Here is a 26,269-nt window from a genome sequence, read left to right as displayed (position 1 = left end):
AGATTTCTCTTAAAGTCTTTCCTCAGAGCCCTTATTTTAATGCTCAGCTTATTTCATGTTAAATGCTTGAAAGTCACTTCCGCTCCCATCTCACTTAAATTTGACTGAAGTGTGTAGATTCTGATTCTAGACAAACCATGAAAAATTGCCATTGACCTCTGACTTCAGTCTCCTATCTGTTACTTTGATACACTTTATTTGTCTTTAATTGCTGTGAGAACTAAGGAGGATTTAGGTTCACAATGATTTAGAAGCTGTAAAAAAAACACACAAACAAAAACAAACAAACAAAAAAACCCATGATGGTATGTCTCTGGGTTCTTAAGTTAGAACCTAATTCTATCCTCAGTTTTTATATTAAAAGTTTTTCTCTGAATTGTTAGCAATAAAAACAGAGAGCTTATTTCCTCAGGTTACATGTTTACAACTTCATTCTTCCTACATACTTGCACCTGGGTTGCCTCCTTAAAATACAACATGCTATCCTTTCATTTGCTTACTGCACTATTTTTTAACAATTTTACATAGTTATACAAAGGAATTGCCATTCGCCAAAGCAGTTTATGAACACAGTACATCTTGATCAATGTTATCCCCTTTCAACATTCTCCCCCGCCCTTTCTCTTACTTATCTTAATTTTAGGTCATGAACTGAATTTCTTGCCTGCCACTGAACAAAGCATTTATATGTACGATACTGTTTGATCTATATCTGCTCATGAGAATTTTCCACATGCTACCCTTGAGTAGGGCTGGAAGAGATGGTGCAGGGTAGCCAGGCAGGTAAATCCCTAAAATCTCTGAGGAATTCAACTAAGAGAACAACTGACACATGATGTGATGCAAACATGGGTAGGCAGAAAGCAAAGAAGAGATTCTGCACTTTCCTATGCTATACTTTGTAAGAAAGTATACTTTATAAGGAATAAGGGGACTGGGAATATGGCTTAGTGGTAGAGCCCTGAGTTCGATTCATGAGCACCACATAAACAGAAAAGGCCAGAAGTGGCAAGAAGCCAAGGACAATGCTCAGGCCCTGAGTCCAAGCCCCAAGACTAGCAGAAGAAGGAGAAGGAGAAGGAGAAGGAGAAGGAGAAGGAGAAGGAAAAGGAGGAGGAGAAGGAGGAGGAGGAGGAGGAGGAGGAGGAGGAGGAGGAGGAGGAGGAGGAGGAGGAGGAGGAGGAGGAGGCAGCTTACAACTTATAGTTTGACTATAAACAAGTTTGCTGGAACAGAAGCCAGTGGTTTGGGAGTTAAGTAGTGAAAAATTGTTGTTGTTGTTTTTAGCAGGTATAATTCATATATTAAACAGTTCACTCCCTTACACTTGAATGGGTTTTCGAGTCATTGCAGAATTCCTCAATTTGTTTTAGAGCTATACCTCAAAAATGGACACCATACATCCTGGTCATTGGTTCCCAAACCTCCAGCCCCACCCCCACCCCCAAACCACAGAAAGACACGAGTCAATGTTAGGTCTATAGATTCAATTATCCTGAATAGTTTATATAAATGGACTCACACAATATATGGTCTCTTAAGACTGTTTTCTCTAAACGATTGTAATATTTTTCAAAGTTCAACTGTGTTGTAGTACATATTCATTCATCTTTTATCAGCATTAATATTTTGTTGCATAAATATGCCATTGTTTATCCATTCATTGGTTGTCAGACTTGGTTCTGCTTTCTGCTTTCTGTCTATTATGAGTAATGCTGTTCTGTACATTTGTATTCAAAGTACTGGGTGGAAGTAGCTCTTTATTTCTCTTAAATATGGAATTAGGAGTAGAATTGCAAGATCCTACATGGCAACTCTCTGTGTGACCATTTGAAGAACTGCCAAGGGGGGTTGCAAAGTAGCTGTACCCACTTATGTGCCCACTAGCACTATATGGCCATCCCATTTCTCCACTGCCACACCAGTGAATTACTTCACTTCTTTATTATCATCATCTGAATGTGTATGTCGGTATGTGATTGTGGTGTCCATTTGCACTCCTTGTGGTGAACAAATCTTCATGTGCAGTTTGGAGTTCTTCTTTGGAGAATTGCCTTTTCAGATCCTTGGCCTGCTTTTATTGCCTGCATATTGAGTTGTCATATTCGTTTGGCTTCTCCTAGGCTTCACTTACCGGGCCCAAGGTATGCGATCTGTGTATCTTTCACTCTCTTCATGGTATACATCTCTTGAAGCATGGAAGTTTTCCATCTTGCCAGGGTCCAACTTGTCTGTTTAATTGTTGTTGTTGTTGCTGCTGCTGCTGTTTGGGTGCTGCACCTAGAATCCTATCGATTGCCGCATCCAAGGTGACCTACCAGTGGCCTCTGTTTTTGCTATGATTTTCTTCCTTCCTTTCCTCCTTCTTTCCTTCCCTCTCTCCTTCCCTCCCTCCCTTCTTCCTTCCTGTCCTCTCTCTCTTTTCCTCTTTCTCCTTCCTTCCCCTCTTCCCTTTATTCTTTACTCCTCCTTCATTCCCTCTTTCCCTCCCTCCCTTCCTCTCTCCCTTCTTCTAGCCCTCCTTTCTTCCCTCCCCACTCCCTCCTTCCCTTCTTTCCTTTCTTCTTTACTTCTTTCCTTCCTGTCTGTGTGTTGGCACTGGGACTTGAACTCAGAGCCTCTCTCTATTGTTGACCTTTATCCACTCAAGGCTGGTACTCTACTACTGGTGTCACCGCTTTATTTCCAGCTTTCGCTGGTTAATTGGAGATAAGAATCTCTCAGCTTTGTCTGCCTGGGCTGGCTTTGAACTGTGATCCTTAGATCTCAGCCTTCTGAATAGCAAGGACTAACAGGCTTGAGCCACTGGCACCCAGCTTGCTAAGATTTTCATCATTTCAAACTACAACTTTTAGGTCACAATCAATTTTGAATTCATTTGTGTGTGTGAGGCAAGCAAGAAGCCCAGCTCTGTTCCTTTGCATACAGTCATCTGTTATCCTAGCGCCATTTGTTGTTGAGTGATTGGCTGTTAGTATCTCATCAGATAGTTGTTTACAATGCCAACACTATGTTTAAATAATGTAATTTTCATTGCACAAGCTTGTCACTTGCCACCTTAACAACTGACTATATTTTACTTAAAGATTCCTTCCCAGCAGAGCCCCTTAGAGATTTGTTTTGTTTTTCTGTGTGTGTGTTGGGGATGGTTGGTATTGGTAGAGTGGATGGACTGGTTTCTTGCCCATCTAAACCCCCCATTTATTGGGTTTGTAGTTTGTGCCAGACATTAAACTAAGCCTTAAGAGGTGGTTGTTGTTGTTTTTTTTTAATACAGATTCCAAGTTCTGTTTGTATATAACCTTATTCTTCTACTTTTTGAAAGGTTAATTTTTGTTTCTATATTTAAAGCCCTTGTATTATTAGTCAATGATTCATGTTCAGCATTATTGGAACCATTTGCCACTACAGAAAGAGAAATACTTATTTATGTTTTAATAAAACTGGTGTAGGAACATCAATTAAAAAGAGTTTTTTAAAAAAATATTGTGGAAGAAAAGGAGAAATTTTGAGACAGAGTCTCTGCCCTCTTGAAAGGAGCAGAAAAAATAAATAATATAACAAAAACTATTGAGCCATACTATATGAAGGATGACAGGAGTTGAGTGTGTGATAGATATTGATATAAGTATAGAGATAGGTAGATAGGTAGAGATAGAATGATAGATAGATGATAGACTTCTAGTTGCTTAAAAATGACTTCAGTAGCACTTTGCAGATTTATTGACAGTCTTGCTACACTTTGTGTTATTATTGAAATATAAACAAAAAATGAATTATAGGCTTTTACTTCTTATGTTTAGTTTAGGCCTCTGTTTGCTCTTGGACTTTTTGATCTTCAAAACGGAATATAACTTTAGAGGAAATAGTACAGAAAATTGACAACCTAATTTCTCTCTAATGTCAATACCATATTTTCTTAATAAATGGCTGTTTGTAGTAAAGAAAAGAAAAAGACAACAGTTTTTTTTCATTTTAATTACCATATTCTTATTCTCTGTTACAAGTTCTTCCTTACCTTTTACCTTGTAGAGGAATAGACAGATACAACTTTATGATTGCTTATTTGTTAATTAGAGCACATGCAATTTTACTTAATTAATTAGGCTTTTAGAGACAAGGTCTCACTATATAATCCAGGCTGGCCTTGAACTCAAAATCCTCATATGTCAGCCTTCTGAGTGCTGGGATTATAGACACATGCCTGTTTAATTTGGGAGGATGGGTTGCTCCCTACCAGGTAAATCACACATTATCAAAATCATCTCCAAAAGATTAATGCAGGGCTGGGGATATAGCCTAGTGGCAAGAGTGCCTGCCTTGGATACACGAGGCCCTAGGTTCGATTCCCCAGCACCACATATACAGAAAACGGCCAGAAGCGGCGCTGTGGCTCAAGTGGCAGAGTGCTAGCAGCCTTGAGCGGGAAGAAGCCAGGGACAGTGCTCAGGCCCTGAGTCCAAGGCCCAGGACTGGCCAAAAAAAAAAAAAAAGATTAATGCAGTTGGTTCTTTTTTTTCTTTCCTTAGCTGGATGTAAATAATTTTCTCAAGTTCATCTTTTTAAAAATATTGCCTTTCTGAATGTATATAATTTTCTCAAGTTCATCTTTTTTTAAAATATTGCCTTTCTGGACAGCATCCATGGTTTATTCTGTATCATCTAGATACACACATCAGGCAGGCACTTATGAATGCTGTAACCGAGAATGGAACAACACAGTGGAGAGTGATATTTTTAAGCTAACAAAGGAAATAGACATGATTTGAAGTTCACCTTTTCTTTACCTGTGAGGCAAAGCTTCATAATGAGCCATGTCACAGAACAACTGGAAAAAAATCTGTTGTTTGGTGCTAGCACACACATACCCTCGCCCTGTCCTGACAAGTCCGCACTATTGTGCAGTTATAAGACAATCAGTAGTCATGTTCTCTTTGATGTATTATATTTCATGTAGTTGTTAGAAACATACAGACACTCCAAGTCCTTATTGTCTAAGTGAAGACAGTGAATTTATTTGAAAGCTTCCCCTTGGCTTTTTACCACATGAGCAGTAGAGACCTGTATATTTTGAATGAATTAATAGCAAAATCTCTATGCTAAACTTCAGTGCTATGGGCTGATGCTATGAGTTTTCATTACCTATAAACAACATAAGTTATGTGAATCCTAAATGCATGGTGCATATAATGCATATTTTCTTGCACACACAGGGAAAATATTAGAGTTAGAAAACGACTAAGAAAGTCTACAGTCCATATTTTCCCATTTTGTAGACAAGGAAAAATGCCCAGAGAAGTGATTGAATATCTTACTTGGAATCGCATTAGTAGCTGAGTAAGTCTGTTTACAAATAAAAGGACGTGGAATGAAAAGAATAGTCTTCCTGTAGTTTGACTGCATGCTTGCTCATGAATCCAGCTGCATGGAGCAGATACCATCAGTGCTTGACCTTTTTGCACATCTGTTTTATGACTGAGGAAACAGTCTAATTGTAGTGTGTCTAAGTGACCTTCTAGCATTAGGTTCCTGTAAGAAAGTGGTAGTGAAAGCACTTTTTACCAGCTGGGCACTGGTGCATCCTACCTGCTCTCCTAGCCGTGTAAGAGGCTGAGTCAGAAGGATCATGATTTGAAGCCAGCTTTCTCCCTTCTACCTCTCCTCAAGATGCCAGATTCTTGCGAATTCTGTTTGTGAGGGGTGTGGCTGAGCCGTTACAAAGAGTAAGAGGCTACTGAAATCACTCGTCCTGGGAAGACTTAGACTCAGCTAATAATCTGATGACAACTGTAAACCATTTCTCTGTGAGAAAAGCCCCAAATGCACATAGTACAGAAAATTTAATTTTTTCTTGTTAAATCTGTAACCTGGAACTGAAACTGGTGCCTGGAATGATACCTGTCTAAGGTTTTTGGTTTTTGGTTTTTGGTTTTTATTTGTTTCCTGGCCTAGGCATGTTTTCTGTAATTGTTCCAGCTGACTAAGTTGATTTGGGCCTATAGTTTCCAATTTATGAACCAGAGATTGAGGAGGGCAACACCAGTACGGAGTAAAGATGTGACCAATAATTGGGAGAGATCCCTGGGAACACAGTGAGTTTGTGGGAAAAGAAATGTGCCAAGGCTATTTGGGGTTGAATAAGGTTGATATCCTTGATATGCACTAAGGAAAGAGAACCACGGCACCTGCTGGAATTGTTTTAAGAAGCAATGAGGGCAATGAGAGAGAGCGATGGCGTGGAGGTGAATTGGATCAAGACATACTGCATGCATGCAGGCAATGTTTAAAAAAAGAAAATGTGCCAAGGAAGTGCAGTATGTCTATCTCTGATTCCTAGTCAAATCCATACTAAGTGGTAGACTGTATTTACTCCCTGAGAAGTAGTTCTTTTGTGACTTCTGTGATGGGATACTGACACAGAGCCAGCTGGTTAGTTTTGAATATTGAATATTCCTATTAGAACACAATGTGATTCTCAAGCATGGCTTGCCTGGGTCCTTGGGCAGTGAGCAAAACCTCTGGCCATGAGCAGGTGAGAGGGTATGGTGGGAAGAATGGCTTTGATGACAGCCATGGACAGCCTATATGGTTAAATATACCCATCTGTCTCTTCAAGGTAGGCCCTTCAGCTATATCTAGAGTTGTTAAAATATGTAAGCCTGAATTTAGAGAGTAAATACCTAGATCATTCAAGTTGAATAAAACTTCATTTGCCAAAAATAGGAGGTCATTGAAAGTGAATACAGAGGTACCTACCAGTTTGTCTTCTATTTAGATGTTGCCTAAAAGAAGACACTGTATTTTTCCCCTACATTAGAAAAAACACGTCTATTTGGAAGAAGGTATTCCTGAAGGTATAAATATTGAAATTTAAAATAAAATGTTAAGGTCCATTGCATGTGTTTGTAAGAATCTAATCTATAGCTGGGCACCAGTGGCTCACACCTGTAATCCTAGCTACTCAGGGGGCTGAGATTTGAGGGCTGTGGTTCAAAGCCAGTCCGGACAAGAGAGTCTACAGGACTCTTAATTCCAATTAACTTCCAGAAACCAGAAGTGGTGCTGTGGCTCAAAGTGGTAGAGTGCTTCTAGCCTTGAGCTGAAGAGCTCAGCGACATCACCCATGCTCAGAGTTCAAGCTCCACGACTTACACAAAAAACAAAAACAAAAAACCAAGAATCTAGTCTATGAGTTGGCTTTAGTAGTTGTCCTCTTTCCTCTACTTGACCTCCTAATGTCTTCTCTTTTATAGCAACCCAGCTAAGGACATACTCTTCCTATGAAATAGAGTTAGTAGTATATTTCCTGGTGACAGATTGGGGTATGTATGAGATAATAATTCACATTTAAGCCAGGTGGTTCACACCTAAAATATTCGCTACTCAGGAGGCTAAGATCTGAGGATGGAGGTTCACAGTCAGCCCAGGCAGGAAAGTCCCTATGAGTCTCTTACCTCCAATTAACCACTCCAAAACCAGAAGTGATGCTGTGGTTCAAGTGGTAGAGTGCTAGCCTGGAGCAAAGAGCTCAGGGACAGTGCCCAAGCCCTGAGTTCAAGCCCTACAATGAACTAATGATGAAAATACCTATTTCACCTTTAGCATAGTACCTGACAATAATACACAATGCCAAAAGTTACCATTACACCTTTCCCAGATATTCCCTTCATCCCCTGGTGTGAGATATACTGCCTCTGTAGTGTATCATACCGTCCTACTTAAATGTGATCGTTTCGTAATCCATGATGCAATTGTAGGCTCCTTCGTAGGCAAAACCAAACATGTGGAATTAGATTGGAAGCCAACCATTCCTTCCCTCCCAAGCCATCTGGTCTTCATGTGTGCAATGTTTCCTCCACAGAAAATGAAAACCCTCGCTGAGAGGAGGAGGAGTGCCCCATCTCTTGTCCTGGATAAAGCCCTGCAGAAGCGGCCCAGCACCAAGTGAGTACAGAGCTCAGAGCACTGGGCTGGGAGGTGCTGGGGACCTGGGATTGTGTGAAGGTTTCCCAGGTGTAGGGTCATTGGTTTATAAGCGCCAATGGTGTCTGCTGAGTTTTGTTTGCTGGTTTGGATTTTTCTCAGGACTCTAGCAAGCAGCACACAGATGATGTGAGCCATGAAACATCTTGTGTATTTAATCCAAAAGTATTTAATTCCCATATCACTTGCAAAAGTCCTGTGTCCAGTATATCTGTAAAAAAGAGGGGGAGGGGAAACACTATCTAATTATTCATGCCTATTATCATTTTCTAGATAACACACAAGTCGTTTTGTACATTTTAATGGGTGCTACATTTTATAGAAGCACAGCTGGATTTGCTCTGTTTAAAGCCATTTCCAAAAATCACTCGGCTGTACATTATTTTGTGCACTTGTCACAATGAGCAGCTTCTTACCATCTTAAATTTAAATATAGCATGTATACTGATTATAAGGAGATCATACATCTGACCACTTCATCATCATTCAATGTATTCATGTCTAAACGCACACACACACACACACACACACACACACACTGAAATGCATCATTTATTATTCTTTTTTTTTTTAGGTTGGAAATGCCATGAAATATAAAGCAACAAGATAGTTTATTGCCATGGAAAATGCATATAACATGTCTAGTTAAGAGGGTTTTTTGATGAATTTATTTTTTATTTTTTTTAATTTTTATTATCAAACTGATGTACAGAGAGATTACAGTTTCATATGTTAGGCATTGGATACATTTCTTGTACTGCTTGTTACCTCATCCCTCATTCCCCCTCCCCCCCTTTCCCTTCCCCCCCCCCATGAGTTGTTCAGTTCATTTACACCAAACAGTTTTGCAAGTATTGCGTTTGTAGTTGTTTGTCTTTTTTTATCCTGTGTCTCTCGATTTTGGTATTCCCTTTCAATATCCTAGTTCTAATACCAGTATACACGGTTTCCAATATACTCAGATAAGATACAGAGATAGTGTAGGTACAACCACAGGAAGGGGATATAAGAAGATCATCAATAATAGAAGCTACAGTTACACATAGCACGTTGAAAGTAGTTACAACAGTGATATAACAGTTGTTTCCATAACACAGAGTTCAATTCACTTAGCATCATCTTATGTGTTCATAAGGGTATAGTTATTGGGCTCTTGAGAGTGTCTCCACAGTTTATATGTTGGACAGTTGAATTCACTCATTCATATATTAGTGATACTTAGGGTGGAACCCTTTAGAAGGTAATTGTGGATAGGTACAGTCAGGAAGGTAAGGTGTCCATTATGATATTAATGGCTTTATGAGTAGAAGGAAATACACTTGAACATTCCAGATTCTGTCATAAATAGTCCTTCGCACTGTCATGACGTAGCAAGGAGACCCTCACATAGCAAGAAGCTGCCAGTGACGACATCTTCAGAGTGTCAGAAAATGAAGTAAATAAATCACTGGTTTTTTTCACGTTTTTCAAGGATTTTTTAATAAATTTGTAACCTATAGAGACAGCTGTTCTGTAATTTTACAATTCAGTTAAGCTATTAATTAAATATTTTCAAGATTTCTATGTGGAAAGAAAAATTCTGACTGCCTAGATTCTGAATTAGCATAGTAGTTCATCATTTATTATTCATTTTATCGTTCCTTTATATTATTGTTAGTGTTTTCCTTGTATTTCTTTCTTTCTTTTTTACCAGTCTTGGAGCTTGAATTCAAGACCTGGGAACTATCCCTTAGCATTTTGTTGCTCTACCACTTGAGCCACAACACCACTTCTGGCTTTTCCTGTTTATGTGGTACTGAGGAATTGAACCCAGGGCTTCATGCATGCTAATCAAGCATTCTACCACTAAGCCACATTCCCAGCCCTCGTATTTCTTAAATTATGTTAAAAACCTGTGAATTCCAGAATATCGGTGGCGACATTAAAACATATGTGTATGTATATACCTTCATAGAACAAAAAGGAATTGGGTGCAGACATGGAGAACCACTAATGTAAGGGTGGTGCCATGCTGACAGAAATGCTAACTTGCAAGTAACTGGAACGCCCCATTTACCATTGCTTTGGCTCAGAGAAGCAATATACTACATGGTCCCCCCAGGCCCCCCCCAAACACGTCTGCAATATTTGGTGCTTCTATTAGAGCCACTTCCTTCTATAGGCTCAGATTCCTTCTACAGTAGTTTAGGATGCATTATTATTTTAATAGACATTTTGTTATTTTACTACACATCGTTTTGTATTGTTCTTGTAAAGGTGAGGTACAGTGGGGTTACAATTGCATAAGTCAGGCAATGAGTCCATTTCTTTTTGAACAATGCCACCTCTTCCCTCATTTTCTCCCAGTGTTTCCCTCCCCACCCCTCTCTCCCACAAGTCGTATAATTCAACACAGTGTCTAGTGAGTATCACTGCAGCATTTGTTCACCCTTTGTCCCAAAGAAACATAGGTTGCATGGTTTCCCTTATTTTACTAGAATGTGACTATAAATCTACAAATAAACATACTGGATGGTAAAAGAGAGAAGGATACACTGGGACATGATAAATTATACAAGACTCTAGACATTCACACAGTGAGACTAAAGGAGGATATTCTTAGGAGAGGATCACAAAGGCTCAATAGTTTTGTATATGTTTTAAATCAGTTAATCTCCTATTTCTCTAGGGAAATAATATAAGTGTACAACAAGACCTGGGCCTGTAACAGTGATTAGGCTGAATATATACAGAATATTTGTAGTTATTAACTAGTTATTACTACCAACTAGTTATGCTGAGTAATTAGTAACTACTAATTATACTAACTAGTATAATTTGGGGATTTGTTCTTTCCAGTTTTTAGTCCTTGTCTTTTTTGTTTGTTTTTTTTTTAAATTAGAGATCAAGCCAGGTGCTGGTGGCTCCTGCCTACTAAGTCCTAGCTACTCAGGAGGCTGAGATCTGAATCACTGTTCAAAGCCATCCAGGGCCGACAAATCTGACAGACTCTTATCTCCAGTTAAGCAGCAAACAGCCAGAAGCAGAGGTGTGGTTTCAATCATAGCACGTCAGCCTTGAGCAAAATAGCCAAGTGAGAATGCAAGGCCCTGGGTTCAAGCCCCTGTAATGGAATAAAAATTAGTAAATAAATAAATTGGTGATCAAATCCCACTACATGACACATGCAAGAATGCCTGAATTTTGTCCACCATTATACAATGCATGTTCTCGAAAAGTTCCACAAGTCAGATTTTTATGACTTATCAGCAAATTGTTTTACTAAGGGATTTCACTACTGTTTGTCACAGGTGTCAAAAACAATACAGTTTTGCATTTCTATTTGTTGCATGCTGAAAACAAGAAACTTTTTTTCTAAAGTGCAAGATGATGGATGACTATTTCAGGTAGAACTCAATAGAGGAAAATCTAAGTACCTCCTTCCAAATCACGACTGTGTCTCTAGAAGCGAAAAGGGAACTATTCTTGTATAAGAATGACTTTGTCTGCAATGCAGAGAAGCCGTGTTCTTTCTATTGGTGTTTCATGCATCTTGACTTACACCCAGATTTGATCTGAGCCTTGAGGTAGAACTGAACTATTTCTACTGATACTGCCTGGTTCTTACTTCACAATTAATAACGCGTAGATGATTTAAAAAAAAAAACAACTTTTATCCAACTTCAAGCAGACATCTGCAGAGGATTTAAAAGGAGGCTTTCATCTGACAGCAGCTGCATCTCAATTTAAAACGAAAAAAGTTTATCGAACAAGCTGGATTTCAAGAAGAGGGAAGACTTAGCTGAGCTGCTGAGTTAACTGTTGGCGTCTTGAATGGTGTTTTTCCTTCCCAAGTTTCTTTGACAAACCAGGGAGTATAAAAGGGAAAAAAAGTTTCAGATTTTTAAGGTGGTTTTTTTTTTGCATGTGATCACTACTTAGAACAGCAGAAAGTCGTTCTCTGCATTGTTTTTAGACTGTGTGGTATAGCACATGACAGACATCTCATATATGAAGACATTGAAGGTTTTCTAAGGTGAGCTGGGGTGGCATCGTTCAGCATACCCGGATGCTTTAGTCTTCAGCACAGCAGTGTTGAGTTCTGGGCATACCCTTGCTTACGTACAGTGGTTCCCTGTGGTTCCTGACCCTCAGGACAGGTACAATAAAGGCATTTGTTTTCCTGAAAGGTAAATGAGTGTTGAACTATAGTAACTTGTTGAAATCTTTCTAATCCTACAGTGACATAATTGTTTGTCATAATTGTAGTTGCTCAATAATCATAGTCTGAATCCTAATTGCTGCTTCCTAAACACATAGCCTTTGAGCTCTGGCCAAATACTTCTCTCCTAGAGTCTCAGCAAAGATACAGAAAAATAGGGATGAGGTGAGCAGTCCGTGAGTCTCACATGAAACTAGCACAGCAGTTTACCTACCACTGTTAGTTAGGAAAGTGATGTTGGGAAAGCAAAGTTCGTGCAAATCCTCAGTAAAGCCTTCCAGGGTACAAATACTCTTCCTTCATTTGTAAGTGTAATTTATTGTTTACTTTGGGCTATTATTACAATTACGAGACTAATCTGGCAATGAAACCAGAAATAGAATGATGAGGGATTTGCACACAATAGAAAGGGAGATGGTCTGAACAGGAGTGTGTGTGTGTGTGTGTGTCTGTGTGTGTGGTCATTTACACAACAGGACCCTGCTGAGATCGAAGATAGTGGTTGTGACATAAGAGCACTTGGTTATAACTTAAAGAAAAAGCTAATTAAGAAGGGAAATGCTTAGAATTTCTTTTGGAACTCTGGGAAGTTTCTGTACCTAGATAGAGCTTTCCTGGGATAAGACATTTGAATAAGCTTCTTAGTTCAGAAGGAGTTTATAGTTTTATAATTGTGAAGGCCTTCTCAAAATGACACCGATGTATTACCTGAGGAAAGCCCCGCATTGGAACTATCCCTTGCACTGTGTCTCTTTGCATCCCTTCCAGTTGAAGTGGTAGAAAGTCTAGTTCCTACAGCTTTGGATAATGTGTTCTGAGGTTTCTCACGGAGAAACCCGTAGATGCTCCAAAGTCTTCAATGAGAACCCTTAAAAAATGCACTAAATTAGCATTTTCCCCTGTGAAGACGTGCACCCTGCGAAATCCCTTTTATCACTGCGATGACAGACTTTCTGAGTTGTGAAAGTCAAATGTAAAGGAAAGACACTTCATAAAAGTGGTAAAATGGGTCACATTATACCAAATGGAGTGAGTTTGGTTAGGCAAAAGGCTTTCTAGACACCCATAGTGCTTTTGATCCTTTTCAAACTACTTTTGATTCTTTTTCAAAATTTAGATTCTTCCAAAATGTCCAGATGTGTGTGTCTGTGTGTGTGTGTGTGTGCATGCGTGCACGTGTGTGCATGCTATTTCTTCAGTTACATGGAGGTCTTGAGGAGATTATATTAAGTTTTTCCCTGTCCTCCTGGACTTTAACAGGAACAAATTAGTTGTTTTTTTATATTTGCAGAACAGCACATCCATTTAATTTCTCCATTCCAACTCTAGCTTATTTTTTTTGCTAATTGCAGTCATGATTCAATTTTATCTTTCATTTTGGCACTGGGAAAGCGCTGGCTCATTAGTACATGCCTGTTTCCCTCCCTCGCCCTGGTCCAAAGGAACAGCAAGGCCATCCTAACATTCCATTACTGCCTTTATTGGGCTAGATTCTCCCTTCCCGGTGCAACTTGAAGGTTTTCCCAGAGTGCTTTTGGCACTTTACGATTGACTTTCCCTCAGAACCTTGAGAAAAAGACACGAAGAAAACAGAAGAACAGATGTTACAACTTAAGGAGGCGCTTCAGACTGTGGTGCTTCAGAAAAAGTGAACCCTGGGGCCAACTTTGGAGCGAGCATTGACCCTTCTGATTGGCTGTGAAGACTTTAATGAGTTACATTACTTTGGGGGGACTCTGCTCATCTCTAAAATGGGACTGACCCCATTCAAAGAGTGACTATCACACTCTATTTCGTATAGTTTTGTGGTTGGGTACATTTTTGTTGAATCTAATTATGAAAAATATGTAAAAATCAATATGGCCCCCCAGTTATCAAATGTTTAGTTATTGGAGGGTTATAGATTTATGTCTTGCCTTCCCAAGTTGATCGTCTGCTTCTAGAGTAAAGAAACCCTGAGAAGATGGAGAACCCATTCTTATCACAGCAGTTCCATGGCATTATGGCCTGGGTAGGATTGTGTATCCTTCCTGTAGCTGGGACTATTTCCTCCTCTGCCAACGATGTGACAACATTGGTGGAGTTGGGGGTAGGAGAGATGCAACTTTTGTAAGCCAGATCCTACAGCAGCCCTACAGGATTCCTTGTCTGGTGTGGTCTCATCGCTTGTGACCCTATATCAGAATCCATCTGTAAGCCATAAAATAAGTATGGTCACTTCTGGGGTTAGGTTATAAAAGACTGATCTTGCACCTGGAGTGCAGTCCCTCCCTCTTTCTCTGATCACTTGATGCGGGGATCCCTATCATGAACAGCCCACAGGACAGCTACAGTGGAAAGAGCCTGGGAAAGGCAAACTCCAGCTTTTAAGAGAATGCGCTCCTTTTCTTCCTAAAATGTCTGCTAGTAAACACCAGTGAAATTATCTAAGGGATAGGTTTGGTTTGGGAAGGTTTGGTTTTTTGTTGTTGTTATTGTTTTGTTTTTTTCCCCCTGTGGCAACTTTTTTCCTAGATAAAATGAAGAAATAATTGGGTCCTTTCCTGGGTCACTTTTAGTTATTTGGCCTTTCGATGGAATGAATACATAATATTCTTTTATGGGTTTGTGGTGGTGGTTGTTTCTTTGTCTTTAGGGGTGGTACTAGGGCTTGAACTCAAGGACTTATGCTTGCTAGGCAGGCATTCTAATGTTTAGCCATGGACTTTTTACAACTCTAACAATAACTCCGACTTTTCTGCCCAAGGCTGACCTGCAACCGCAACCCTCCCACTCCCAGACTCCGGTGACACTAGGGCAACAGACATAGCCACTGCACCCAGCTATGGATTCTAAAGGGGGTCTTAGGAATTTTTCTGCCAGAGCTGGATTCAAACCCTAATCCTGATCTCAGCCTCCCAAGTAGCTGGGATGATGACTATGAGGACTGAGCACCAGGCATTTGTTACGGTTTTACAGTATATGAGATCTCTTAATAAAGTTTCTCCTTGCATCTTTGATAGTAGTCATTTCCACCTTCTCTACTTTCTCCTAGATTAGTCTAGGCAGAGGCACATCAATTTTATTTAACGTGTCCGAGTACTGGGTTTTGATTTTGTTGCTTTTCTCTATGGTGTTTTTACTTTGTTTCATTCATTTCTTTTAAGTTCTTTTTATTAATCCTAGTTGTGTACAATAAAGCACACATATTTAAGCTTTACAGTATGATGTTTTTATGCTATATACCCATAAAACTAGCACTGCAGTCAAGACAATGAATAGTTCTCTCATTTCCAGATGTTTGCTAATTTGCCTTTGTAACTTGCCAGGGCTTGAACTCAGAGCCTAGGCTCTATCCCTGAGCCTCTTTGTGCTCAAGACTAGCTCTCTACCAGTTGGACCACAGCGCCACTTATGACTTTTTCTGGGTAGTTTATTGGCAATAAGAGTCTCACAGACTTTCCTGCCCAGGCTGGCTTCGAACCATGATCCTCAGATCTCAGCCTCCTGAGCAGCTAAGATTATAGGTGTGAGCCGCCAGCACCCGGCTCTCGTTGCTTTTTCTTTCTTTTTACATATTTATTTTTAGTAAGCAATAATAGATGAATGTTGATTTCATCTCAGTGGTTGAACTTATAGCCACATAGTTCTTCATAATATTCTTTTATCCATGTAATGATCTACAGAATCTGTATGAACATTTATTTTAAAAATGAATGTTGAAGACAACTGGGTGCCAATAGTTCACTCCTGTAATCCTAGCTACTCAGGAGGCTGAGATCTGAGGATCACAGTTTGAAGCCAGCCAGGGCAAGAAAGTCTGTGAGACTCTTATCTCCAATGAAATCACAAAGTCAGAAACGACCCAATGGCTCAAGTGTTAGCATGCTAGCCTTGAGCAAGAAGGAACTCAGGGATAGCACCCAAGCCCAGTGTTCAAGCCTCAAGACTAGCAAAAGCAAAAACACTATATCATCTTGAAGTATAATTTGGATCTGTTAATTCTGAGTGTTGTTGAATTTTTCTTAAACTGTGAACTGTGCCCAAATATTTCCATATCAAAATTACAGGAAGAAGTAAAATTGGACTACACTGGCAAATTCAACCCATTGGCTTTAAAGGGTTTTTACAGTGATCTTCTGGGTGTGAATTATTCCTTGTCTTCCTGCTTGTTTTTTTGTTCCCACTGCTTTTCTTTCCTCTTATGTTTTGGCTAGACACATGTTTTTCATTTATTATATAAAAATGAGTTTATGATTATGTTTGTGCACCTGGCCCCTAAAATAGGCTAATTCCTCTTGAACTTAATCCTATTGTCTATTTTTTTAATTAAAAGAAAAATAAGGTGGAGATGGGGGAAATAAGATGAAGGAATCAAGAAGAGATTTTCATGTTTTAACCTCCAGTAAGCATCAGGCAGATTGGATAACTCTTAACTGGAATTTCTGGTTCAACAATAGTGTTCTGATATATTTGTGTTAGAACTGTGCAGACTTCTGAGTCTCAAAAAAATCTGAGTGTAGAAATATGGACAGTGTTTTCACTGGGCTGACTTTGTTTTCATTCTGACAATTAGAGATAGCTTTATTTGGGGAGCTGACCTTCGATTGTTTTCTTACATTTTAATTACGGAATTTTTAAATATGAAGAAAATAATTTTATAAAATAGAACAGTAAGCACTCCTATCTCCCCTACCACTAATTAGCAAGTCATTATCACTAATTATTCCTGTAGCTGTTGACATGTTTCAGTGTGTGCCATATGAGTTTTTCCACTGGGTTGCTACCAACATAGCAGTCAACTTCTGCCATAGCAGATAAGGTAAGAGAAAGACACACACGCATACACTCATGCACACATTCTCCCTTCCCTCCTCTGTTGTCCTCCCTCTCCCCCTCCTCCTCTTCTTGTTCCTCCTCTTCCCACCATCCTCCCCCACAAAGATAAAATCTAGAACATCTTTTACAACATCATCTGAAAGAAGATTGGTTATTAACACCATGGAGAAGAATTCTCTCCAATACCTGAAAATGTCTCTCCTCTAACTATAAAAATGTTTTTACAGATTTTAACTCCATTTTATCTATGATGCTGGGAGAATGCCATGAGGGCTTTGTAAACAGTTCTACTCAATAATAGCAATACTAATTTGTTGGTACTTCCTTTTACTTAGAAAAGTTCTTTTGTGTGCTTCCAAATTTCTTTGGATATCTTTTTAGTAATTTTTTCCCAAAATGGAATCTGGTATCCTTGCAGAGTGATAAATTACCTAAAAAGTTGATATGAATGTTAATCCAGATTAGAATCATGTCTTCCTCAGTGTCTGTTCGTAACAACTGAGCTTTCCTTTGCCGTTAACTTCCTGAGTCTCTCCTTTCTTCCCTCATCTTCTGAGCTTCCAGATGGTTCATTCTATTTGGTTCCTTCCTCTCCTAAATTTTAGAAGTGTTAGAAGTACTCAGGCTTCAGCACTTGAACCAGTTCTCCATCTCTCCCATCTCCTTTGATGAACCAATCTCTTCCTTGAGATTTAAAACATTTGCTGTGAAGCCTAAGAGATATTTCAAACCTAACAGGTCAAAAATGAAATTCCATAGCTCTGCCTCCACCTGAGTTGTGGATATCAGAAATTTTTTACTGTCAAATCCTATTAAGTTCTGCCTTTGAAACATATCAAGAATAGAGCTATTTCTTCCAACCTTCATGGCTTCCATTTTTGCCGGCAAAATGACAAAACAAAATAGGACCAAGAACAGTGAGTTTCAATGTCTGCTAGAGACCAAGCTCAGAGACTATACCCAAAGTTTCCTGACAGTAGGAAGTAAATCTAGCTTATTTCTCCGCCACCTTCACTATTTAACACAATGCCTAGCAAACACAGGTAGGTGGCTCATGTAGATATTTGTTGGGTGAACAGTGAAAGTAAAGTAAATAGAAGCTAGATTCTTTTTCTCATGCTCAATTATGTCTCCTTCCTCTTACTACCTCAACCTACCCCCATCATGCACACAGTTAAATCATTTACAGATTTTGTCTCTATTGTCAGTAGTTCTTAATGTGTTTTGATCTATTCTTCCCTAATGGCTCTCCTTTCTTCTAAGTTGCCTTCCTCCTATATTTTCACATATTTCAGCATATTTCACATCACAGGGTCCTGCTTAAAAGCTTTAGAAAGTGACTTGAGTTTTTTGAAGTTTTTTGGGGGGAGGGGATGTTCTTTATCAGTTGTGTTTGTGTGGCTTGAACTCAGAGCCTGGGCGCTGTCCCTGACCATTTTTGCTCAAGGCTAGTGCTGTACCACTTGGAGCCATAGCTCTACTTCCAGTTTTCTGGTGGTTCATTGGAGATAAGAGTCTCATGGACTTTCCTGCCTGGGCTGGCTTTGAACCATGATTCTCAGATCTCCGCTTCCTGAGTAGCTAGGATTGCAGGCGTGAGCCACCAGCTGGCTGAGATACCCAAATATGGTAAGAAAACACCTGTGATCGAGCTCCATCCCTATCTACCCGGGCCTTTCCAGGCCCTCCTTACCTTAGGCTGCCTGAATTCCCAACAGTTAGGGAAACATGAGGTCCTATTTGTGCTGCCCCTTGCCCCTTCATTGATCTGTCTGTCCAGCCCTCAGACTTGGAGTCCTCTAAGAACCTGAAGTCATTCAGCCTCAGACAGGTGCCCTGTTTTCCTCCTCTTCGTGCTCCAGCCCTCTGTGGTTTATCACGTTTACTTACCTGATCCCCTTGGACTGCTAACTCCTGGAAGGCACGGGTCAAATCATGCCCCATGCCTGTGACATAGCAGGAGCCCAGCAGAGGCATCCTTTATTACAAGGAATTGATGACATGGGATGCTCAATAGATGGTGAATGAGAACTCTTAAGAGACAGGAGGAAGAAGATCATTCACACAAGACATTGACACGCAAAGATTTAATTGAGATAAAACTTTCATAGAAGAAATGGCATTTGGAATAGGCTTTGAAACAAGAAGGATGTTTTGGAAAGTAAATTGTATTCAGCTATTGAACAATTACAATTACTGAGTGGTGACTCTGTACTAGTTACTATGCCAGGCTCTGAAGTTGTCTGGATCCTATCTAGTGCTTTCCTCAGAATCTCTAACTGATTACTGTTTCTAAACAGCCGTTTCAAAGAGTTTTAGTTGACTTTCTTTGGTGATGTATAAGAAGCAATAGCATTATCACATTGATAGCAATAGTTTCCTGTTCCTATAGGAGGCTGAGATCTGAGGATCATGATTCAAAGCCAGCCAGGGCAGAAAAGTCCCCATAAGACTTAATTAACCACTCAAAAACTGGAAGTAGAACTGTGGCTCAAAGTGGAAGAGGGCTAGCCCTGAGCAAAAGAGCTCAGGGACAATGCCCAGGCCCCAAGTTCAAACCCCACAACCACAAAGAAAAGAAAAAAAAACTTCCTAAAAGTGAACTCCTTTTTAAAATTAAGCCTCAGTAATAACATCAAGAAAAATTACTCTGGTCAGGTTTCAAGGAAGCTGTTAGCTACTTTTTAACTAAAGTAAAAAAGAAACAAATACAGTCCTAAAATGCCTTACCTTCCAGAAATGGCTTCATTAACCCACTGGGAAAGGGAATGTTAATATATAAATAAGCGGCAGCAGAAGGTTCATTCTTAGCCTCTGCCTGCCATCTTGGTAAGATCATTTTAGAGCTGCGTTCACTAGAACTTGAAAATCCTCACCAGGTTGTATGAAGAGGCTACCTAGGTCCCTCATTTCCTGAAGCCCATCGCCATTGCATGCCAAATGAAAATGAATACTCCAGAGTCATGAGTCATCTTACTATGGAATATACTTGTACGCAGAAAGCATTGATTGGGATTACAACTTGAAAAGACAGGTTTTATTTCCTCCTATAAATGTGAGTGTTGAGACGTTTAGTGTGGCATATAACTTTTTTTAAGCCAAGTCTTAGCTTGCTAAAGTTTTGAAGTGTCTCTTATACATGTGGATATGTATCTGTGTATGTATGTATAATCAGTAAAGACATCAATATGGTATTTGAAAATGTATACTGTTCTATATTTCTTGGCCAGCTCTAAGCAACCATTTTATAAACCTTTGTCTTAGAGCCGACCATCTATTTCACTGGCTGATATGCGGCACGCACACTGTTCCAGGGACCAACTCTTTGAGCAGCGGTTTTCTCAACCTTTGTCTTGGCGTTGATCATTTGACTAACAGATCTGCACCGTGTGATCCGTTCCAGGGACAGCCCCTCGGCCAGCATTGACACGTGTGCATTCCTGTCATCATTTGTGTGCTCCAACAGGACGCTGCTGATTGATGGCCAGGTGGAACTCAAAAGAGGCCTGCAGAGGCAGGAACGCCACCTCTTCCTATTCAACGATCTGTTCGTGGCCACCAAAATCAAGTGAGTATACCACAGCCTCCTCTTCCAGTTATCATTGTAAAATTGCATCCCCACTAACAGATAGCATTCAGTGCCTACTCAAAGCATGCCTGGCCCTCTGCTATGATCGCCAATGCCTCGAGTTTTCTGTTAGTTTTGCTTTTGGAAAAAAAAATAGGGAGTTTCAATTATTTACTCATTCCATAGTGTGCTTCCAATTTTCTTGGCTATCTTTTTACATAATTTCCCCCTCAAAAAAGTATTGGGTTCCTATTTGTTCCAGGACCCAAATACATGTAAGGGGTAAAGAATGTCATGGACATGATCTTTCTCTTTTACAGCCTGACCTGTAATGCAGAGGCTTTGTAGTTTATGGAGAGTGGGGGGAGGGGGGCAGTTATTTCTTTTTTCTAAAATAAAACAACAATCAAGAAGAACACAGCCTCTACAATACCACGCCCGTGTCTGTCATGTCCCTTATCGTCCTTGACTGGAGGGGCAGTTGGAACCCTGGATCCTTGAATGTGCTGAAATAACTTGAGATGAGCACTTTGCACTTGCGGTGGCACGTCGAAGGGGACTTGGTATTTCATCAGCTCATCTTCAGACTTCCTGTGGCACCTGCTTTTCAGCCTTCAGGTTGAGCTTACAGGAACAAGCTCAAGGGGGAGAAATGATGACTCCCCGGCCCTTGCCACCTTGTTTTAAAATCTGAGTTAAGCTGGAGCCAGTGCATTGGAGAACGTGTGAGGTGCCCCTTGCACGGGCTCAGCTATGACATTTGCGCCATTCTGTGCTGGATGTTGACCGTATTTGCTGGAAATTGTTTCGAGTCTTGTCATTCTTTCCTGTATGAAATGAGAACACATATTAAAGCCAGATGGGAGCCTTCTCCACCATTCTTGATATTCATTAGAAAGATAAATAGTTTCTCCAATAAAATTAGGGCCTTTCATTTTTTTTTAATGATGGGATCTGTTTTATAAGCATTTAATTATTTAGAAGGCAGCTGGTATTCTCTGTTATGAGTCCCAGGCCAGCCTGAGACCATGATTCTCTTTCCTGTGCCTCCCATGTAGTTGGAATCGCCCTGCAAACCACCATACGCTCAGCTTCTTGGCTCTGATGGAATCTAGTTAACTTTTTGCCCAGACTGACCTCGAACTGTAATTACATCCCGGGTAGCTGGGATTATAAGCAGGAGCTGCCATGTCAGCTTGGTTCACCTAGTGTTATATACGTAAATGTTCCTAACATTTTTCTCCATAAAAAGCAAACAGTCTTATCAAGAAAGTCCATCATATTCTATGACATGAACTCCAAGAAAAGAAAACAAGAGACATTATTTTTAGTTATCATTGTTGCTGTTTTTGTTTTCTTTTCCTTTTGTTTGTTTGTATTTGGGAGGGTAAAGGGGGGCATATAAAAAGTGGAACAAGGATGATCCAATACAACAGTGGTACTCACTAGACCTATGTGGAAAATGAACTGGATATGTTGTGGGTGGGGAGGGGAGGGAAAAACTGAGAGCGAGTGACAGAAGGGGAGACATGGTTCACAAAGAACTGTACTCATTACCTGATTCATGTAACTGTAACACCTCTCTATATTAACTCTACAATAACATTTTTTTTTAAAGAAAGTCTTTAGCTCTCTGTGATAGGCAAGAAAGTAGACCAAAGTTACAAGATTGGGGAGGGGGGGAAGTGTAGTGATTCAGAACTGAGTGATTCAGAAGTCGGCTCCCTCTCCAGGTCTCTCCACATTGCAGCTCTGATACACTTAAGCTCTTTGGCTTTCAATACATTACTCTCTGTGGCTCCATTTCCTTATGTATAGAAGGTCCTAAATTTCCCTGAGTATTTTTTATTGTAACGCTTATCGGTGCTTTTTAACTCATTAAGTCTCAGGCCCATCATAAGTATGAAATATATCAATGAGGTCAAAAATATATGATGATTTCACAGCAGAGGGCCTAAGGGAGAAATTGTCAAAAAGCAATTTTACTGCTGACTAAAAGTAGGTCACTTCCAGGTCCCCAGAGATGAATGTTAATCACGCCAATTCCACTCTCCTTCTCTCTCTCTCTCTCTTTTTTAAATTTCTTTTCTTTCCTTTTTTTTTTTTTTTGCCAGTCCTGGAGCTTGAACTCTGGGCCTGGGCACTGTCCCTGAGCTTCTTTTGCTCAAGCACTCTGACACTTGAGCCACAGCGCCACTTCTGGCTTTTTCTGTTTAATGTGGTGCTGAGGAATCAAACCCAGGACTTCATGCATGCTAGGCAAGCACTCTACCACTAAACCACATTCCCAGCCTTTCTCTCTCTTTTTATTCTTTTCTAGTTTAGGCTCTGATTTTAGGTTACAGGGGTTTTTTGTTTTTGTTTTTGTTTGGGGGGGGGGTCCTTTTTGTCTTTTTTGCCAGAATACAAAGGAAAATGGCCAATCAAAAAAATTTTTACAAAATAAAGTTAAAATAACTTACTTTTCTAAAGGCTGGCATGTCTTGCTATGACTCAGTTCAAAGTGTATTGTAATTTCCTGTATTTCTAAGGGGTTCCTTTAATACATCTTTCATAAGATGGCAATTGTTTTCATCATGTCAATAAGTTGTACATTTTAATATCTAGCCACACAAGTATTTTTTAACATTTTATTTATTTATTTATTTATTTATTTTTATTTATTTGCCAGTCCTGGGCCTTGGACTCGGGGCCTGAGCACTGTCCCTGGCTTCTTTTTGCTCAAGGCTAACACTTGAGCCACAGTGCTACTTCCGGTTTTTTCTGTTTATGTGGTGCTGAGGAATCAAACCCAGGGCTTCGTGCATGCTATGAAAGCACTCTACCACTAAGCCACATTCCCAGCCCTCTTTCCTTGCCTTGCCTTTCTTTGCCTTGCCTTTTTCCTTTCCTTCTCTCTCTCTCTCTCTCTCTCTCTCTCTCTCTCTCTCTCTCTCTCTCTCTCTCTCTCTCTCTCTCTCTCTATCTCTATCTCTCTCTGTGCTGATCCTGGGGCTTGAACTCAGAGCCTAGGCACTGTCCCTGAGCTTCTTTTGCTCAAGGCCAGCACTCTACCACTTGAGCCATAGTTCTACCTCCAGCTTTTTTTGGTAGTTATTGGAAATAAGAGTCTCATAAACTTTTCTTCTCCCCAGGCTAGCTTTGAATCACAATCTTGAGATTTCAGCCTCCTGAGTAGCTAGGATTACAAGTGTGAGCCACTAGCAACTTGCTATCTTTAAGAAAAGCATATTTATTTGGAAGATGACATTATCAGCATGCTACTTGAGCAGCTGGGTTTTACAAGGAAATCCCTCTGGAAATCCCTCATTTGATGTCTTCCAAAATATATTCCCACACACCTTGTTCTGTCCTGAGACCTTAAATTTCAGCCTGCAGTGGGGCAGAAAGATGTTCCTGTCTTTGGAGGAAAGGCACCTTTCTAGGGGAGGGGTGGGTGAGAATATTGATCAAGAGATATCATATTCATAGACTGCTTTGTAAAATGACAGCTCCTTTGTATACCTACAGCATAATAATGGTAAAGATAGTGTAAGTAAAATAGTAAGGGATCATAATAAATACATAAATAATAACAATAATAAGTAATAGTAAAAGAAAGGCACCTTTCTTTTTTGCACACTTTTGATATAGAAACCGTAATCTGAAAAAAAAAAATCCTGCAATTATAATTTGTCCTTACAAATGAGCTCACAACTTGTTTTGCTTTCCTCTTCCTAGGTACAACAATAACTTTAAGATAAAAAACAAAATAAAATTGACTGACATGTGGACAGCCAACTGTGTGGATGAAGTGGGAGAAGGCCACACCAATGCCACCAAGTCCTTCGTGCTGGGCTGGCCCACGGTCAACTTCGTGGCTACTTTCTGGTAAGAACCACAGCTTGTCCTCTTCTTTGCTTGGATTGACTACACTTGAAACCAATTTTGTCCCACTAATCTTTTTTTAGAGAATAATCTTGTATTCTGATTAGGTATTTAAGCCAATTACTCCTGTGCCTTATTTTTTTCATCTATACCTTTTAATTAGAATATTTAAAAATAAATGATAAATACCAGGAACTTTTAGAGTTATTTCCTTGGTGTGGTTGGAAATATTGTTGTGCGTGGGTTCTACTAGAACAACTGGCATATGTGTGTGGAATTGAGTGGTCAGTTCTCCAGGAACCTCTCTGCTTAGTGCAGTGTCTAGGTATTTGTTTTATCTATTGGACCTTAAGCCTTATCCGTCTTTGCCAGCCACTGAAAGAAATCTTCACCCACGAAACTTTTGTAAAATAATCCAGTCTAAGTTTGAGGAATGGGCTTCCCCAGATAGTGCTCCTAGATTTTCCAAAGCAATAGTGTTGTGTTATGAAAATAGAATTAAATGTTGTGCCATTACAAGTTCCCTGAATTGTCTGTCTGACTCAGTGTCTGTAGAGATATGACCATCAGAAGCGAATTTATGAGGTTAAGGAGTAAAAATTAGTTTCCTAAGCCTCAGTCTGAAACCTGGAATGTGGCAGAGAGTAGATTCATGAAACCAGAATATGTGTCCTTTTAACTGGGAGGCGATTAGTTAGAATTTGTTGATTCACACCTATGGCTTCCAGCGATTGTGTCCATACTCCCATCTACATTTTACACTTCAAGGTAAATACACATGACTTGAGGCTTTTTGTTCTGCTTCTCTTTCCAGTACCAACGAACTATTCGGGCATCATCCTGAAACCAGACAACTAAAATATCTTCCTAGCTGTTAGTCTTTTAATAAGGGACAGGAATGCCATTAAATTCTTATGTACTACTGGCCTACCACAAGATTTTAAGAGCTTATTAGGGACAAGCATGTTATTGGGGGTCATTTTCTGCATATTTTTTGGTAAAAAGATTTCTACAGATATTATCACTTCCTGTTGTTTAATCTGTTTGGTGAAATGAGAAATTCCAAATGATCTTTTTTTTTTTTTTTTTTTTTGCCAGTCCTGGGGCTTGGACTCAGGGCCTGAGCACTGTCCCTGGCTTCTTTTTGCTCAAAGCTAGCACTCTGCCACTTGAGCCACAGCACCACTTCTGGGTGTTTTCTGTATATGTGGTGCTGGGGAATCGAACCCAGGGCCTCATGTATACGAGGCAGGCACTCTTGCCATTAGGCCATATCCCCAGCCCGCAAATGATCATTTTAATGAAAGAATTCCTATGCAGCTTCAAGAGGGAGAAATGTAGGAACAAGTTTTCCTCATACTGTGTGGTTCAAACTATGGTTCTTTAGCCAAGTAGTCATGACGCATCATCAGTAATGTCATAATGGTGACATGGACCCTTAATATAAAGTGATGAGGAGAGCAATTCACCTCCGTAGGGTTTCCCTCCCTGCAATGTTAAAAATAAATTTTTAAAAAAATCCTAGTCTAGCCCTGAGGAGACCCTATGCCAAACACAAATTGAAAAAGAATCTGTAAGATAGCTGACCAGTACTCCTCAAAACTGTGAAGAGCTAAACCCAAAACGGGAAAAACTGAGACACAGTCCTAGACCAGTCCTGAAGAGACATAATAGGTAAACATTACAGGGAGTTGGGTTGGCTTCAAGAACAGAAAAAGACTAGAAAAACTGACAAAATCCAAGTCATAGCAAGAATTTATTTTTAATGTGTGCCAATATTTAAGAATTGGATCATAAGAATGTAAAAGGACCTAAGAAACTCAGTGTATGAA

At 39.8% G+C, this 26,269-nt stretch overlaps 1 protein-coding gene across 1 annotated transcript in view; it reads left to right on the top strand.

Annotated features, from left to right (window-relative positions):
• The window catches only part of Arhgap20 (Rho GTPase activating protein 20), a 55,491-nt gene that overhangs the window by 5,591 nt on the left and 23,631 nt on the right, over window positions 1–26,269 (top strand). The window contains exons 2-4 of the mRNA XM_048343804.1: window positions 7,862–7,944; window positions 20,406–20,570; window positions 24,291–24,440. Coding sequence (XP_048199761.1) covers window positions 7,862–7,944; window positions 20,406–20,570; window positions 24,291–24,440 — 398 coding nt within the window. The remainder of the gene's footprint in view (window positions 1–7,861; window positions 7,945–20,405; window positions 20,571–24,290; window positions 24,441–26,269) is intronic.

The sequence above is a fragment of the Perognathus longimembris genome, chromosome 3, assembly GCF_023159225.1.
Source record: "Perognathus longimembris pacificus isolate PPM17 chromosome 3, ASM2315922v1, whole genome shotgun sequence".
Classification (NCBI taxonomy): Eukaryota; Metazoa; Chordata; class Mammalia; order Rodentia; family Heteromyidae; genus Perognathus; species Perognathus longimembris.
Note: the sequence above shows the minus strand (reverse complement) of the source record. Positions and strands in the feature narration are given on the sequence as shown.